General features: G+C 38.3%; 1 protein-coding gene across 6 annotated transcripts in view; it reads left to right on the plus strand.

Moving 5' to 3' along the window:
* Positions 1-18,522, plus strand: part of NBAS (NBAS subunit of NRZ tethering complex) — a 454,285-nt gene that overhangs the window by 87,304 nt on the left and 348,459 nt on the right. For all 6 annotated transcript variants that reach the window (XM_078349936.1, XM_054245191.2, XM_054245193.2 and 3 more), the window contains one exon: positions 12,977-13,105. In XM_078349936.1, coding sequence (XP_078206062.1) covers positions 12,977-13,105 — 129 coding nt within the window. The remainder of the gene's footprint in view (positions 1-12,976; positions 13,106-18,522) is intronic.

Here is an 18,522-nt window from a genome sequence, read left to right on the forward strand (position 1 = left end):
CATGTTGCTGAAAAGGACATAATGTTCTTTTTTAATGGCTGGATAGTATTCCATGGTGTATATGTACCACATTTTCTGTATTCAGTCTATTATTGATGGGCATTTAGGTTTATTCCATGTCTTTGCCATTGTGATTAGTGCTGCAGTGAACATATGTGTGCATGTGTCTTTATGACAGAATGATGTATATTTCCCTGATTATATACCCAATGTACTAGTCCATTCTCACACTATTGTAAGGAACTACCACAGTGGCTTACGCTTGTAATCCCAGCACTTGGGAGGCTGAGGCAGGCAGATCACTTGCGGTCAGGAGTTTGAGACCAGACTGGCCAACATGGTAAAACCCCATTTTTACTAAAAACACAAAAATTAGCTGGGTATGGTAGCGCACACTTGTCATCCCAGCTACTTGGGAGGCTGGGGCAGGAGGATCCCTTGAACCCAGAGGGTAGAGGTTAAAGTGAGCCAAGACCCGTGCCACTGTACTACAGCCTGGGTGATGGAGCAAGACTCTGTTTAAAAAAAAAATGTACTTAACTACCTGAACTGGGTAATTTATGAAGAAAAGAGTAACAGGAAGCATGACTGGGAGGCCTCAGGAAACTTACAGTCATGGAGGAAGGTGAAGAGGAAGGAAGTACATCTTTACTATGGCAGAGCAGAGAGAGAGAGTGCAAATGGGGAAGTGCCACACACGTTTAAACCATCAGATCTTGTGAGAACTCACTATCATGAGAACGCCAAGGGGAAATCTTGCCCTGTGATTCAGTTACCTCCCATCAGGCCCCTCCACCAGTTCGACATGAGATTTGGGTGGGGACACAGATTCAGACCATATCACCCAGTAAAGGGATTACTGGGTCGAATGGTATTTCTGTTTTTAGGTCTTTGAGGAATTGCCACACTGTCTTCCCCAATGGTTGAACTAATTTATGCTCCCACTAGCAGTGTGTAAGCATTCCTTTTTCTCCACCACCTTGCCAGCATCTGTTATTTTTTGAATAGTCCCATTTTAAATGTTTATATGTGAGGCACTGTGTGTATGTATAAATATTTTTATTATTGGGACAAATATATGTATATTAATTATCTTTAAAACCTCACAACCCAAAAGGCATAGTAGTATTATCCAGATTTTATAGATTGGAATCAGATTAGAAAATTTAAGTAAGGTTTTAGAGTGAGTGGCATAGCTGGGATTTAAACCTTGGTATATAGAACTCTAGCGTTTGTGGTAGTTTGGTACTGTATCGCTGCCATGTTCTTTTATGGGCCCTCCAGAGAAGAAAGTTGAAATAACGTAGTGGAGAATGGGTGAGCTACTTCCCTTTTCTGTACACCCCTACACGTACTTTATATCCTCGCTAAATGTTTTTGCTGATCACCCATTTTGCAGATTAGTTACAGAGAATAAAGCTATGGAATATTTAGGGGAAAAAGTTGTGAAATTTTAGTTCCTTTGATAATTTGTTAGAAAAGCTTTTAAAAACATATGGTCTGATAGAATTGGTCCTCAGATATTATAGATGATACAGAAGTATACTATAGTAAAATACAAGGAGATTTTTACATCATTAAAAGTAATTTTAATACCTACTCATAGGTGTTACTAAGTGCAGATTAAATGTGTGTTCTTTGCACTTTTGGGATGCTATAAACATCAATATATTCCATACTTCTTAATGTATAAAATAATGAGTATTTTCAGATTTTCAATACCTTTCAGATCCCAAGAAGTCCTAAGCTGGCATCTGTAGCCCAGTTCCCCTGCTCTCTTCAGATTTGTATACCCTGCTGCTTGCTCTACAGCTTCAGTAGGGTAACCTTCAGGCATTTTAAATCGAACATTTCCAAAACAAAACTCTGATAGCTTCTCATCTTTCTTTTCCCAACCATTTCTGCCTTAGACTTGATTGCCTCAGTAATCCATCCTTTTCCCAAAGGGAGATACCTGAAAATTATTGCTGGTACCACCCTGTTCTTCATCCTCACGTCTAATCTAATCTAACACCTTTGCCGCCAGTATCATCTTCAGAGTGTACTTGGAATCTTTCTACTTTTTTCTTCTATGGCTATCACCATCTTGTAATTTTTCATCTCTCCTGCGTTAGCAGATACTTAATCAGTTAGCCTAGCATCCTTAGTGGCTTAAAAAATGTAAGTTAGATAAGCTTACTTTCTTTCTTAAAGAAAGCCTTAATGGCTTTCTGTTGAACTAAGAATGATGACAGACGAAAATTCCTAACATTATCCAAAAAGACATTTCATAAGCTGGCCCATAAATGTCTCTGCAGACTGATCTCATACCACTGGCTCATTCTCTTTTAGTTATGTTGGCCTTATCTTAGCTCTTCAAGGGTGCCACGTTCTTTTCTTTGTGGACTCCATTTTTTTCTATCGGGAATAGTGTTCTCTTATTTGTTCTCATTACTTAATTTCTTTTCATCTATGGCCATCAGCTCTGTCTTCATATTCTCAGACTTACAGTCCTTCAGTTTAAATACAGTTCCTACGCGCACACACACACACACACACACACACACACACACACAGCACACTCTCACTCACTCAATCACAGTGTTTTTTTCTCATTATTTATAATGGAAACAACACTCATAGTGTTGTTTCTACTTTTTGGCTATTATAAATAATACTGCTGTGAATTTGCATGCAAGTTCTTTTGTGGAAATATCTTTTAATTTTTCTTGGAGTGGAATTCCTGGATCTTATGATTATGTTTAGCCATTCGAGGAGTTGTCAGATAGTTTTCCAAGGTGGCAGCACCATTTTCTGTTCCTAATGTCAGAGTATGGCATTTCCAATTTCTCCACATCCTTGCCAACACTTGTTATTATCTGTCTTTTATTCTGTTATTCCTGCTGGGTGCGAAGTGGTTCTTGTTTCACATTGAAAAGGCACATAATCTTGTAACCATTATCCAGGGTAGAAACAGGACTCTGCCAGCTACCTTCCATGGACCCTGTTGCAAACACAGTTGCCACCCTCCTTCTACTGGCAGCCATTATTCTGGCTTAGATTTATTTTTTATTTATACTTTTATTATGTAATTTTTTATGTCTAACAATCTGGCTTTTTAAAAAAATATATGTTTTAGGTCTCTTTTTATCTATCTGATAGTCCCTCCTTCATATCATCTTTTTTTCTCTTATAAACTATTTTTTCGCTGGGTGTGGTGGCTCACACCTCTAATTCCAGCACTTTGGAAGGCTGAGGCGGGCAGATCCCAAGATCAAGAGATGGAGACCATCCTGGCCAACATGGTGAAACCCTGTTTCTAGTAAAAATAGAAAAATTAGCTGTGTATGGTGACGTGTGCCTGTAGTCCCAACTGCTTGGAGGCTGAGGCAGGGGGAATCACTTGTACCTGGGCGGCGGAGCTTTCAGTTAGCCAAGATCACGCCACTGCACTCCAGCCTGGCGACAGGGCAAGACTCCATCTCAAAAAAAAAAAAAAATTATTTTGTTGAAGAAAGTTTTTTTATTTTACTCATTGCATCTTTATAGTGGTGGTTGCTTTATTCTTCTGTCCTTTTGTGTCCATGTGTTCTTATAAATTAGTCATTGGATTTAAAGGTCATATAGATTTATATTTTTAGTTTGAGTTTTTACTTTTTTAGGCAGACAACTATATAGGCGGTAGTGTGTTCTTTTATCAGGAAGATCATAATCTCTTTTTGATGATATTAGTATGGGACTTGCCCTGTACAAGTGGGTGCAGGCCGGTTGGTTTTGAGAGCTTATAGAGCACCGATTGCTCCAGGGTCTCTTTTTACTCTCCCACTATTGGAGTGTGCATAACTTCCCCCAGTTTCCATTTACATAAACAGGACTTATCAAGTGCCTGGTCAGCATTTTGGCGAGAGACTACTCACCATTTTCTGTGCAATGCACTGAGGAAATTGCCTATTGTGAATGCCAAGAGATGTTCCCTGTGTGTTAGGAGAATTACTTGTATTGCTGCCGCAGAGTCTTGTCAGGTCATCTGGGGCATGCCACATGAGTGTCTGGGCATTGGCTGCCTCCTCAGCAAAATGAAACAAGAGTGTTAAAAATGCAGAATTAAAGTGGAAGATTACAAGTGGAGGTGCATTTCAGAGATACGGAGCTTTTTCAAGGAACACATGCCGTCTTTTTCCAGCCTAGATTTTTGTTTATCCTAAGTGCTGGGAGTGCAGCAGGTGTCCATGCGATTCTGATACCCTCCTTTTTTGGGAACATCAGTCTTTATTTCAGCTCTTGTATTTTAGCATTTATATAATGTGGATAGAGTTTCTATATTCAGAGAGCATATAAAGTGGTTAGTGAGGCTAGATAAAGTACTAGGTAGAAGTTAGAAGAATTAAATATCAATATATGTCCCTGATATAAAAGGTCTTACTAAGGTTCAAGTGAAGAATGGCAAATGAATGAGACATGTTGTTGGAATTCACCACTAAGATGTGTTATTATGGAGTCAGGTAGAATCCAATCTTCATACTAACTTTGGTGTTTAGAAAGCTGAGTTATAAGGTTAAGTGCATTAAATGACTTTACATGCACCCTAATTTTATCCTTGGGGTAATCTTATAATGTGTACATGTTGTTATTTTTATTTCAAAAAGAGAGAAAGTCTCTGTTACTTACGATAGTTAACTAATGTGCCTAAGGTCACATAACTACTAGTGGTAGAGCCAAATTGAATGTTCCTGACCAACATTTCAGCTGTTGAAATGATAATTAAAATACAAACGATTCATAGCTGAGGAATGTGAAAGAAATTTAAGACTTAATTTAACCAAAGTGAATACTGTGGCTGGGTGTGGTGGCTCATGCCTTTAATCTGAGGTCAGGAGTTCAAGACCAGCTTGGCCAACATGGTGAAACTCTATTTCTACTAAAAATACAAAAATTAGCCTGGCATGGTGGCAGACGCTGTAATCCCAGCTACTTGTAGACTGAGGCTGCAGAATCCTCGAAGCCTTGAGGCGGATGTTGCAGTGAGCTGTGATCATGCCACTGTACTCCAGCATGGGTGACAAAGAGACTACGTCTCCAAAAAAAAAAAAAAAAAGAGAAAATTGCATTTACATCTAAATTTTATTGCTTTTACAACTGCTTAATTCAAATGCAGAAGAGAACAAGATTACTATTTACTTGTGCTGAGCAATCTTAATACAGTATGAAGAATCATGGTTTAAATGTTTGAGGTTCACCTTTTTTTTTTTCTTTTGACCCAGAGTCTTGCTCTGTTACCCAGGCTGGAGTACAATGGTGCAATCTCGGTTCAAGGCAACCTCCACTTCCTAGGTTCAGGTCATTCTCCTGCCTCAGCCTTCCAGGTAGCTGGGACTATAGGCATCGCCATCATGCTTGGCTAATTTTTGTAGAGACAGGATTTCACCATGTTGGCCAGGCGGGTCTTGAACTCCTGACCTCAGATGATCCACCCTGCCTTGGCCTCCCAAAGTGCTGGGATTACAGGCATGACCCACTATACCAGGCTGAGGTTTACTTTTATTGTGATATAGGGTTGCTTGGAAAGCCACATCTTCCCATTTCCAAGACACAAACTCTGGTATTCTCTCCCTTGCCCATTGCATCAGTCAGTTTTCTTACTGCTATAAAGAACTACCTGAGACTGGGTAGTTTATAAAGAAAAGAGGTTTAATTGACTCAGAGTTCCACATGCTGGGGAGGCCTCAGGAAATATGCAATCATGATGGAAGACAAAGGGGAAACAAGACACGTCTTAATGGCAGTAGGCAGACACAGAATGAGGGCGGAACTGCTGCATACTTTTAAATCATCCGATCTCAGAGAACTCACTAGCACGAGAACAGTATGGCTGAAATCTGCCCCCTTGATCCAGTCACCTCCCACTAGGTCCCTCCCCTGACACATGGGGATTACAGTAATTCACGATGAGATTTTGGTGGGGATACAGAGCCAAACCATATTACCCATCAACAGACCCCCCTGCAAGTTATACAGGCATTCAGAAATGTTTCTATGGGCTGGGTGCAGTGGCTTATACCTTCTGTAGGCCGAGGCACGTGTATCACTTGAGGTCAGGAGTGTGAGACGAGTCTGGGCAACATGATGAAAGCCCCTCTCTACAAAAAATACAAAAATTAGCCAGGCATGGTGGTGCATTCCTGTAGTGCTGGCTACTCAGGAGGCTGACGTGGGAAGAACACTTCAGCCTGGGAGGCGGAGGTTGCAGTGAGCCTAGATTGTGCCAGTGCACTCCAGCCTGGGTGACAGAGTCAGACCCTGACTCAAAAATAAAGGTTTCTACAAAAAGAAAGAGCAGAATTTTATTTCAGAAGGAAAACCCTGTATTTCTAACATAACCTACGTGTCTTGAGCGTCTTGAGTGGCTACAATCCAATTGCTACTAATACCTCTGTCATCTTACTATGCATATACATGAAAGTTCAGCAGATAACTTGGGACTTTTAAAGAAATGTATATTTGATGTGTTTTTATAAACAAAATAATGACTGAGATTTGCTTTAAAATCCTCTGCCAAGGTGGTGATTGGGGAAGGAGAAATGAAACATGCCTAAAAAAATGTTAATATTTGCTGAAGCTGGTTGGTGGGTATGTGGATATTCATTATAATGTAATTTCGAGTTTTATATGTAAGTGAAAATTTCTACAATAAGATAGTTCAAGAACGAAATACTATGTTTGCAGTGTGGATATCATAGCATCTAATGAAACTAAGTGGATCAAGTATCCACCATATGAAAAGAAAGTGGGAACATTGTAGTTAATACAATTTATTGTTTACATTTTTTGTATGTGTGTAAAGGGATATCGTATTTCCTCAAACACGATGTTACATCAATTATTTCTAATTTATTTGACTGGGGAATATTGCCATTGCTTAACTCTATGGCCTCCTTTCCTATATATATATTTGTCTTACACTTTAAGCTCTGGGGTACATATGCACATCTTGCAGGACTGTTACATAGGTATACACATGCCATGGTGGTTTGCTGCCTCCATCCCCTTCGTCACCTACATTAGGTATTTCCCTAATGTTATCCCTCCCCAATCTCCCCACCTCCTGCTATCCCTCCCTTAGCCCACCGTTCCCCAACAGGCCCCATTGTGTGATGTTTCCCTCCATGTCCATGTGTTCTCATTGTTCAATACCCACTTATGAGTGAGAGCATGCGGTGTTTGGTTTTCTGTTCTTGTGTCAGTTTGCTGAGAATGATGGTTTCCAGATTCATCCATGTCCCTGCAAAGGACATGATCTCATCCCTTTTAATGGTTGCATAGTATTCCATGGTGTATATGTGCCACATTTTCCCTGTCCAGTCTATCATCAATGGGCATTTGGGTTGGTTCCAGGTCTTTGCTATTGTAAACAGTGCCTCAATGAACATATATGTGTATATGTCTTTATAATAATGGATTTGTAATCCTTTGGGTATATACCCAGTAATGGGATTACTGGGTAAAATGGTATTTCTATTTCTAGATCATTGAGGAATCACCACAGTGTCTTCCACAATGGTTGAACTAATTTACACTCCACCAACAGTGTAAAAGCGTTCCTATTACTCCACATCCTCTCCAGCATCTGTTGACTCCAGATTTTTTAATGATTGCCATTCTAACTGGCATGAGATGGTATCTCAGTGTGGTTTTGATTTGCATTTCTCTAATGACCAGTGATGATGAGTGTTTTTTCCTATGTTTGTTGGCTGCATAAATGTCTTCTTCTGAAAAGTGTCTGTTCATACACTTCATCCACTTTTTGATGGGGTTGTTTTTTTTTTTTTTTTTCTTGTAAATTTGTTTTAGTTCTTTGTAGATTCTGGATATTATTAGCCCTTTGTCAGTTGGGTAGCTTGAAAAAATTTTCTTCCCTTCTGTTGGTTGGCAGTTCACTGTAATGATTGTTTCTTTTGCTTTGAAGAAGCTCTTAAGTTTAATTAGATCTCATTTGTCTATTTTGGCTTTCGTTGCCATTGCTTTTGGTGTTTAATCATGAAGTCCTTGCCTATGCCTATGTACTGAATGGTTCTGCCTATGTTTTCTTCTAGGTTTTTAATGGTATTACATCTTATGTTTAAATCTTTAATACACCTGGAGTTAATTTTTGTATAAGGTATAAGGAATGGGTCTAGTTTTAGCTTTCTTCACATGGCTAGCCAGTTTTCCCAACACCGTTTCTTAAAAATGGAATCATTTTCCAATTGCTTGTTTTTGTCAGATTTGTCAAAGATCAGATGGTTGTAGGTGTGTGGTGTTATTTCTGAGGCCCTGTTCTGTTCCATTGGTCTATATCTCTGTTTTGGTACCAGTACCATGCTGTTTTGATTACTGTAGCCTTGTAGTATAGTTTGAAGTCAGGTAGCGTGATGCCTTCAGCTTTCTTCCATTTGCTTAGGATTGTCTTGGCTCTGTGGGCTCTTTTTTGGTTCCATATGAAGTTTAAGATTGTTTTTTCAAGTTCTGTGAAGAAGGTCAGTGGTAGCTTGATGGGGATAGCATTGAATCTATAAATTACCTTGGGCAATATGGCCATTTTCACGATACTGATTCTTCCTAACCATAAGCATGGAATGTTTTTCCATCTGTTTGTGTTCTCTCTTATTTCCTTTTTAGTCCTCCTTGAGGAGGTCCTTAATGTTCTTCATTAGTTGTATTCCTAGGTATTTTATTCTCTTTGTAGCAGTTGTGAATGGGAGTTGACTCATGATTTGGCTCTCTGTGTGTCTGTTATTGGTGTTTAGGAATGCTTGTGATTTTTGCACATTCATTTTGTATCCTGAGACTTTGCTGAAGTTACTTATCATCTTAAGGAGATTTTGGGCTGAGATGATGGGGTCTTCTAAAGAGACAATCATGTTGTCTGCAAAGAGAGACAATTTGACTTCCTCTTTTGCTAATTGAATACTCTTTATTTCTTTTTCTTGCCTGATTTCTCTGGCTAGAACTCCAATACTATGTTGAATAGAAATGGTGAAAGAGGGCATCCTTGGCTAGTGCCAGTTTCAAAGGGAATGCTTCTCGTTTTTGCCCATTCAGTGTGATATTGGCTATGGGTTTGTTGTAAATAGCTTTTATTATTTTGAGATACATTCCATCGATACCTAGTTTATGGAGAGTTTTTAGCATAAAGGTCTGTTGAAATTTGTCGAAGGCCTTCTCTGCATCTTGAGATAATCATGTAGTTTTTTAACTTTGGTTCTGTTTATGTGATAGATTATATTTATAGATTTGCATATGTTGAACCAGCCTTGCATCCCCGGGATGAAGCTGACTTGGTTGTGATGGATAAGCTTTTTGATGTGCTGTTGGATTCGGTTTGCTAGTATTTTATTGAAGATTTTTGCATTGAAGTTCATCATGGATATTGGCCTGAAATTTTCTTATTTAGTTGAGTCTCTGCCAGGTTTTGGTATCAGGATGATGTTGGTGTCATTAAATGAGTTGGGGAGGATTCCCTCTTTGTGTATTGTTTGGAATCATTTCAGAAGGAACGGTACCGACTCCTCTTTGTATGTTTGATAGAATTCGGCTGTGAACCCATCTGGACCTGGACTTTTTTTGGTTGGTAGGCTATTAATTGCTGCCTCAACTTCAGACCTTATTATTGGTCTATTCAAGGATTCAAGTTCTTCCTGGTTTAGTCTTGAGAGGGTAGAAGTATCCAGGAATGTATCCATTTCTTCTATGTTTACTGGTTTATGTGCATAGAGTTGTTTGTAGTAATCCCTAATAGTAGTTTGTATTTCTGTGGAATCAGTGGTGATATCCCCTTTATCATTTTTTATTGCATCTATTCAATTCTTCTCTTTTCTTTTTTATTGGACTGGCTAGTGGTCTACAAATTTTGTTGATCTTTTCAAAAAACCAGCTCCTGGGTTTATTGATTCTTTTTTGAAGGATTTTTTGTGTCTCTGTCTCCTTCAGTTCTGCTCTGATCTTAGTTATTTCTTGTCTTCTGCTAGCTTTTGAATTTGTTTGATCTTACTCCTCTAGTTTTTAAAATTGTGACGATAGGGTGTCGATTTTAGATCTTTCCTTGCTTCTCATGTGGACATTTATTGCTATAAATTTTACTCTAGACATTGCTTTAAATGTGTCCCAGAGATTCTGGTCTTCTTTCACATTGTGTCTTCTTTCTCATTGGTTTTGAAGAACATCTTTATTTCTACCTTCATTTCATTATTTACCCAGTAGTCATTCAGGAGCAGGTTGTTCAGTTTCCATGAAGCTGTGCAGTTTTGAGTGAGTTTCTTAATCCTGAGTTCTAATTTGATTGAACTGTGGTCTGAGAGACTGTTATGGTTTCCAATCTTTTGCATTTGCTGAGGAGTGATTTCCTTCGAATTATGTGGTCAGTTTTAGAGTAAGTGTGATGTGGTGCTGAGAAGAAAGTGTATTCTGTGGGTTTGGGGTTGAGAGTTCTGTAGACGTCTCTTAGGTCCTCTTGGTCCACATCTGAGAAAGGAAAGAAGGGAATGTAGAGGAGGAACAATATCTTTTCTCTTTCCTTTCTTAGATTCATAGATGAGGCTCCTACAACAAAATGCAGATTAGCAAGAGAAACATACTAACATATTTATTTGTGACATGGGAGCTTTCCTAAGGAAATGGAGACTCTAAGAAATGGTAGACCTGTGTATTTTTAATGCTAGCTTTGAAGAAGGAAAGTGGATAGTTGTGGAAGCATGACTGGATAAGTATAATTTAATAGCAGCAAACTTGGAGGAACTTGGCAAAGCCTGTGTGTTCACATTCTTCCTGTGACTCTGTCTTCAGAGATAAGGATGTTCTTTTCTTCTGGGTTTTGGGAGGGCACCCCCGGAATGAGGATCATGACTTGCTTTTAGCGGAAGGTCAGAATATCCTTCCTAGATTTTATGACCTGCCTCATGGAGGAAGGGTGGGAGGAAGGTGAGAGTGACCTTCCTGCTTCTGATGTTTGCTCAAATGCTAACATGACATATTTTGGGGTAGCATGTCTTGAACTCCACTGGGAGAGAAGAATTTTTTTAAAAATTAAAAAAACTACATATTTATTCGTTACTTTCCTGGTCATATTGCTATTGTCAAATTGTTCAGTTTACTTTTGTTGTTGTAAAAGAGATTTATGAACTTTTTTCTTGCTTTCAGAGCACCTTTAGTGGTGTTGTATAATGGAACATTTCTAATACCTGAGAATTACCACACGGATCACACATGACTAATGATTCAAGTGATCAGAACAATAAATTATACTTGACCATAATTTCTCCTGAAGAACTTGCTTGTGACTACTAGGAACTAGGCCAGGGTCCAGGTGAGGACTATAGTCATGGCTCATGGAAGGGCCATGATTGGGATTGAAAACATCTGCATTTAGTTCAGATTTTGCTCTGCACACTTGAATGATCATGGGCAAGTGTCTGTACCCTTCAGGACTTTAATCTCTTTCTTTGTGAAATCTGAAAGATGGGCAGAATTCTTTTGGCTGGTAAAAATCTATGCTTCCGAGGACTGCCTTATACAAAACCATGGAGTTTACTGACTTTAGAGGAAGTCAGGCCCTTTGTCCTCTACTGCTCTGATACCATCTCAGAGGAAGGGAGGTGATAGATTTAACATTTTGCTTTGAAGTACTTTTGCTTTTCTTGCTTCTCTTTTTTCAAGCATTTGTATTTCAGTCCTACATTTAATTGTGGGATTCTGGGATTAACCTATTATATCTCGTTAAAGTAATTTTAGTCTTTAGTAAAGCGATTAGAGGATGCTAATCTTTTCATTCTATGTACTTAGTCAGCAGTGTTCCTGACCTCCTGAAATTGTTCTGTTTTTCATGGCTAAGCCACCTTAGTCATTTGAGACTTGAGGGCTTAAATGTCTGCAGAGGTCAGGCTGATAATATAATTTAGTGAATTGGATCAGTGTGATAATTGTGATTTTCAGTATTTCTGTAGCTAGTACTTGACCCCGAGACTGGAGCAGTAATAGACAACAGCGCAGGCATTGGCTAACTGGAAACTTTGTGACCCTTCTGAGGGGTCATCTGCCACCAAGTTCTATTGTCATTTGGGGATGTAGGCTGTGTGTTGCCAAATTTTCTAAATGTTCAGAAGAGAGATGGTTGTGGGTTGCTGCTTTCTGGTCTCTGTTTTACTCTTCATGGGCAGGCTACCTTGTACCTTGTTCTCAATAAATGCCTGAATGGGAAATAGCTTTCCAGTTAATGTTTCTTTGGGTCTTCTGAGTGTATTGTAGGTGGTGGAAGGTGATGTCTGTGCTCATATGATTTCTGCTCATGTGGTTTGTGGCATCTGAGAAAGGAAAAGACACAGAAGGACTGGAAGGATAACTTCCTTTGTGCACCTTTGGTTGACTCTGTGTGATCAGTCATTACAGAATTTCTCTGTTCTGTAATAACAGACTCCTTAAACTGGATAATTTGGCAGCAAATCTAGAAAATCTTAAACATTCATAGCATTTCTTAAATTAAGGACCATTTTGTTCCTCTTTGTCTTCTTCTGTTTCTATCATTCTTGCACTCTATCTCTCTTCTTTCCTTCTTTTCCACAGCATGAATTTTTGGCCTATTTATGATATATAGCATATTTCAGACACTGTGTAGATATAGAATCTTAAAAGGTTCTAGGCCCAAATTTCAATGAATTGAAATCTAATCAAGATCAACCTTAAAAGGTATTGAGAACTCATGGTAATTGATGTGTGAAGAAATATAATGCTTACATATTTGGGTTTTGGGTTATATGTAAATTATAACTCTGAAGTAGATAACAAACTCCTTAAAGCAAGGAGTCCTTTTTCTCTATGCTGATGTACATTTATAATGATATGAAGCTGGTGGCACTGTTAGTTACTGAAGATCATTTATAACTTGGCACCTCTACAGAGTGTCATTTAAATCTGTGTTGTTTCTGTTTGACCATACGTCCTTTGCCCTGACCTTACGATTCTTGTTTAGGATGGAATTTTTAAGATGAGCCTTTCTCCGGATGGGATGCTCCTGGCAGCCATTCACTTCTCAGGGAAACTGAGCATCTGGGCGATTCCATCTCTGAAGCAACAAGGGGAATGGAGTCAAAATGAGCAGGTATGTTTCTTGGTTTTTATTATTATTAGAATGATACCCTCTTAAGGGTGAGTGTTGACAATGATAGTTTTATTTTATTGATATTTTACTATAGCACACAGCTATTTATTCTCATCATTCCAAAGCTATTCTATCCTTTAAATTATGATGTCAGTACAGTGGGAGAAATTAAAAATAGGTTAATACTGTAGACTCATTTTAAATTGTAATGCAGTACACTTTGTATACAGAGAGTAATTTGTTTGTTAAGCTCTTCATTTTTTCCCTCGTTGTCATTCCAAAAGTACAGAATGGAGATGTTAACATTTCAGCAAAAGTTAATATGATCAAGGATTTGTAACCCTAAAAGGGTTACAGTTCTTTGCAAATCTTGCCACACTAGTAATTTGGGGCCTACTTGAAGGGAGTTACCTTCTCTTCACTCAAATGCCGGTAGCTAAAATACAGAGAAGGATGGAACTCTTTCATTTGTTAGTGTCCTGGAATGATAGGTTTTAAGGATTAAATGATTTTGTTATGTAGTGACAGGTAGAGTGACACTATTTAGTGACATCTATATAATTTAAATTCACAAGGGGAAAGTAAGTTCTGCTCATAAAAAGCCATGTATTGTGATAAAGTTTAAAGAAATTACTCAACTGAAAATGGCTTGCATTTTACATCTTCTATTCTCTGATTAGTTTGCCTTTTATTATTTTAAGGATTAATCTTCCTTCTCTTGCCTCCTCTGTTTTCCTCTAGGCATATCCACCTTTGATGGGTGGTTTTGAGATTTTCAGAGTAGAGCCTATGTCCTGAATGATTGGTGTGGATCAATGTCATAATTAAGAGGATTATTAATAAGGAATTTTTTCAGAATAACAGAGGAAAAGAGAAAGTGACTCTATATTTTCTTACTTGATTCACAGATTTAAATTTATTTGTTTTAGCTATTCTTATTTTTTTGTCTTAGACACAACTTTAGGAAGATCGTTTCTCCCTGGTTTTCATTCACCTTCAAGTTAATATGGTCTCCACTTGTTTGCCACTCTTTCTCACTGTTTGGATCTAGATTTGTCCTCAGTGGCAGAGGTGCTCCTCAGCTTACAACCTTGGTAGCTAAAAGAAAGGGACAGTCTTTCGCTCTGCTCTGAAATTATTGCTAAACTGACTCATTTCTTCTTTCTAGAGGTGAAGTGATGAACTCTCAAAACTGTTTAATGTAGTTAGCTGGGGATATCAGGCAGCAGCACTTCCACCTGGCTGTTAAGGAACTGACTGAGGCCGGGAGTCTAGGCTAATGACATGGGTTTGGACTGCATGGAGACACCTGTACACAGATTTTGTTCAACCAAACAATGATTAAAAATACAGTCTTTGCAGAATGTCACATCTGTGGATAGGGTAGGTGACTTTTTGTATATGTGGGCCTGGCAGGGTCTTCTGGGGGACTTAAGTACGGGTAGAGTTTGGTATACCTGGAACCCTGCGTATACGGAGGGATTACTGTACTTCCTGAGGCATAATACATGAAGTCTGTGTTTTATATCTATATTAAAAATAAAGCATTATTCATATCATTGTTCCAAAAGATACTTGGTATTTTTCATGGTTATCAATGCATGGAAAGTATTCAGCTGCTTCCATTTGAGAGGAGAGCCTGATGTTCTCTCTATATTTGAGACATTTTACATTTTGGCAACATTTTTCTAAATGGTGAAAACTTTGAATAATGAAGGCATTTTCCCCCCTGGCTTTCTGTTTTTTGAAATTACGTTTATTCACCTAGTGGAAATATTTATCAACTTCTGAAGTACTCTTAATATTTCATCTTGTGAGTATCCTAGTATGTTGTATATCTAGTGTAAGGGCTAGATTCACCACAAAATTGATGAGCTCTTTTGTTTACTGAAAATCGAGAGACCTTTCTTGTCCTGCAAAGATAAACTGCATCTTTTTTTGTGGCCCTTATTGGCATATGCTCAACTTTTTGACCAGTTAGTCTTTTTTTTTTTTTTTTTTGGTCATTAGTTGCCAATAAATGCTATTATAATTCATTACTGTTTACTCATTAATATTATCCATTGATTAGATTTTTATAGTGGTTCTATTAAAAAAGTAGAAGCCGTTTATAAACCTTAAAACCAGAGAATGAATAAGTGTAAATATTTTGTTAGTTTGAAATATGCAGTCAGAAAAGTAATGGGACAGGAAAGGGAGGGACTTCAGAAATTGAAAAAATGGGTACGTAGTAGGGAGAGAGGCATTCAGGCTAGAAGTTGTCATGCCTTAGCAAAAGTGTTTTGAACAAATACCCTGAGAGTCTGGAGGAGTAATTTGTGAGGAATTGTGTAGCTTCCATTGTTGTTGAGCATCCATTTTGTAGATGTGGCTTTGATCCCATATTCCTGAAACAGTCCTCGGATAGAGTTTTTGACTTTTAAATTGATCTATTAATCAGAGGAGCTATGCAACTTGATTCTCAAGCTAGTTGTTTCTCTTATTATAAATCTACACATATTTAGGGTTATATGTCAGCTTCTTCTGATGTGGATGGTATGAATTATTTCTCTTGAATGCCTGAGTATACTGGAAAAAATCAGATTTTTGGGCTCACAAAACTGAAAATCGTGGACATTATTGCGATTACCAAAGACATTGTACAGGTCTTGGTATCTTTTGCTGAGGGTGCAGTGGCTTAGCTGTAGTTACTGACCCTGATCCTGCTGACCACCATTTTCACTGCAGCTCTGTCCCTTCCCCAGTTCAGAGTTCATCACAGCATAGTCTGGGATCTGCCACCCCTCCCTTTCATGCTGCTGCTCAGCATATGGGAGACTAGCTGGATAGGGCAAACTCTGTGCTCTGAGACGCTAGCCAGTTTTAGCCTCAAAGGAAATTTTGGTCCTAAGTCGGAAACATGGAAGACATTTAATTTTTTTTTCCTTTAAAACCCCAAGGCTGTGGTGAGAGTGGATACTTCTCTGTGAACCTGTCATCTCCTTCAGTCTGATCGTCATGCTGCTTTGCTTTACCTCCTAGATTCTCCTGTCGCTGCTCTCTCCTTTTGTGTAACCACTTCTGCTATACTTTCTTAAACTTCATTCCATTGTAAACGTGCCTGCTAGGCTTCAGCCTCTTCACAGACACTCTCGTTTCTTTCTATATGCTAATTGTAGACTTGTATAGTTTAGTAGGAAGAAGGTACAGGAGTATGATCATCTTGTAGCTTTTACAGAATTTACTCTAACTACATTTATTATTTATTGAGCACTTTGTCCTCAGGTTGTGAAAGAAGTAAGCAATAGAGCTGAGATTTGATTTTATACCTCTCTGATGCTGATATGTATGTTCTTTCCATGACCATGTGGGAAAAAAATACGTCAAAAAACAAAAAGATAGGTGGAAGAATACTTACTTATTAGGCTAGTGAATGCCAGAGTGTACTACACACGTTTTTTCCTACAATACTTACATTATTAGTTATTTAGTAGCATCCTATTATTTGAGAGATCAGAAGTAAAAGGTTAGGAGGACTGTAATCACTCTTTATCATTATTAATTTTTTATACTGATTCTTCTTATTTAATTAATTAATTAATTAATTAATTTTTTGAGACGGTCTCACTTTGTTGCCTAGGCTGGAGTGCAGTGGCATGATCTTGGCTCACTGTAACCTCTGCCTCCCGGTTTCAAGTGATTCTCCTGCCTTAGCCTCCTGAGTAACTGAGATTACAGGCACCTGCCACCATGTCCGGCTAATTTTTGTATTTTTAGTAGAGACAAGGTTTCACCATGTTGGCCAGGCTGGTCCTGAACTCCTGACCTTGTGATCTGCCAGCCTAGGCCGCCCAAAGTGCTGGGATTACAGGTGTGAGCCACCGCGCCTGGCCTATTTGATGATCTTTAAAAACACAGAGACAAGTCCTTTTTCTCAGTGGATGTGATACAGATTCCTTCAGCTCTCAGATATGTTTAACTCCGAGCTTGTTAGTGTGTTCCAGATACCAGAATAAATAATTGAGGAAGTCTCCCATTGGTAAACCCTTAGTTTTCTAAGAGATATCTAGAGTACTCATGATGTAGTGGGGTCTGGGGTGAAGGTAGTAACTCTGTAAAGCAAGAAGAGTTTGAGCAGCCATAGTTTCTTTGCATCTTTCACCTGTATCCTGGGAATTAATCACTTGGATGTTTAGATTTGAATTTTAGCATATGAATTACTAAAATATAGTGTATTATAGTAAGAATAATAAAGCCTATGTGTAACAGGAGTGTACAGTAGAGTAGGTTGTTCCTATTTATATGATAACATAATGGTGAAATAATTCAGTTTTTGTTGACTCTACTGAGAGCTAGAGTAGGAAGTACAGTGCCGTAGTCCCTGCTCTTAAGATATTCATGGGCTTCTAAGGGAAATTATGAATAAATGATTAAAATGACATGTTAATATTATGAAAAGATAAGCTCAGGAAAGGCATGGAGGTCAGCTAATAGTGTTGGGGAGAAGGATTATTGGAAATAAATAGTAATTGTGTAGTAAGCCTTGACTGTTTATAGGGCTTAGTTTTCATTAGTCTCACAACAACCGTATTAACTCATGTATGCTGAAGGTTGCAGATTTTTTTTTGTGAAAGACCTTGGTCATGACCTTGAGCCGTAGGATATAAATAACTCCCACAAGTTTAGCATTCCAGTAATGGAACACTAGGCATAAATGGATTAAGTGAAAATGTTTTGAATACCATTTTTTATAGATGGGAATGATGCTAAAAGAAGCTAACTTGAGATCACTAAATGTTAGAGTCAAGATTCCATTTTGATTCAAGACTCCTGACTTCATAGGTTAAACCTTTTTTCAGAATATTTACTTACAGTGCTTACATTTAGAAGTATTGACTTTTATCTGGGTAAATCAGGGACTAGCATCTGATATTAATGGTAAGCAAGGGAGATATATCACCTTGAAGTTTATATGAATAACATCCCCTGGAGCCATGCAGTTCATTATGTAGAGGCCCTAGAAATGTGCAAGTAGTAATAACAGAGAGGTGTAATATAGTTGTTTACCAAATATGTAAGTGTCTGTGTGTAGGGCAGAGTTGCAGCTCTCTTTATGGCTGCTCTGGTAGGTAGGTGGACAAACCAATTAGTTTCAAATAGATGATACGGTAATATGTAAGATAATCAGCTTATAATTTTAGTTTAAATGTTGCCTGGGAAGCAACTAATGTTGCTGCTACCCTGCACAGCCTTAACCCTCTTTACTAAAATTGTGAATTCCACTCACTTGGGGCTTTCTTCATGCAGTTTGCAGCTTTATTCTTTTTATAATATGCTTTGTGTGATTGAGGATTTTCTCTGTAAAAGCTAATGATTAAAGACAGTTGTGGAAGTGCCTATTCTGATTTACTAATACCCAGTTTTGAGTTGATTAATAC

The sequence above is a fragment of the Callithrix jacchus genome, chromosome 14 (assembly GCF_049354715.1).
Source record: "Callithrix jacchus isolate 240 chromosome 14, calJac240_pri, whole genome shotgun sequence".
In the NCBI taxonomy this organism is placed as follows: Eukaryota; Metazoa; Chordata; class Mammalia; order Primates; family Cebidae; genus Callithrix; species Callithrix jacchus.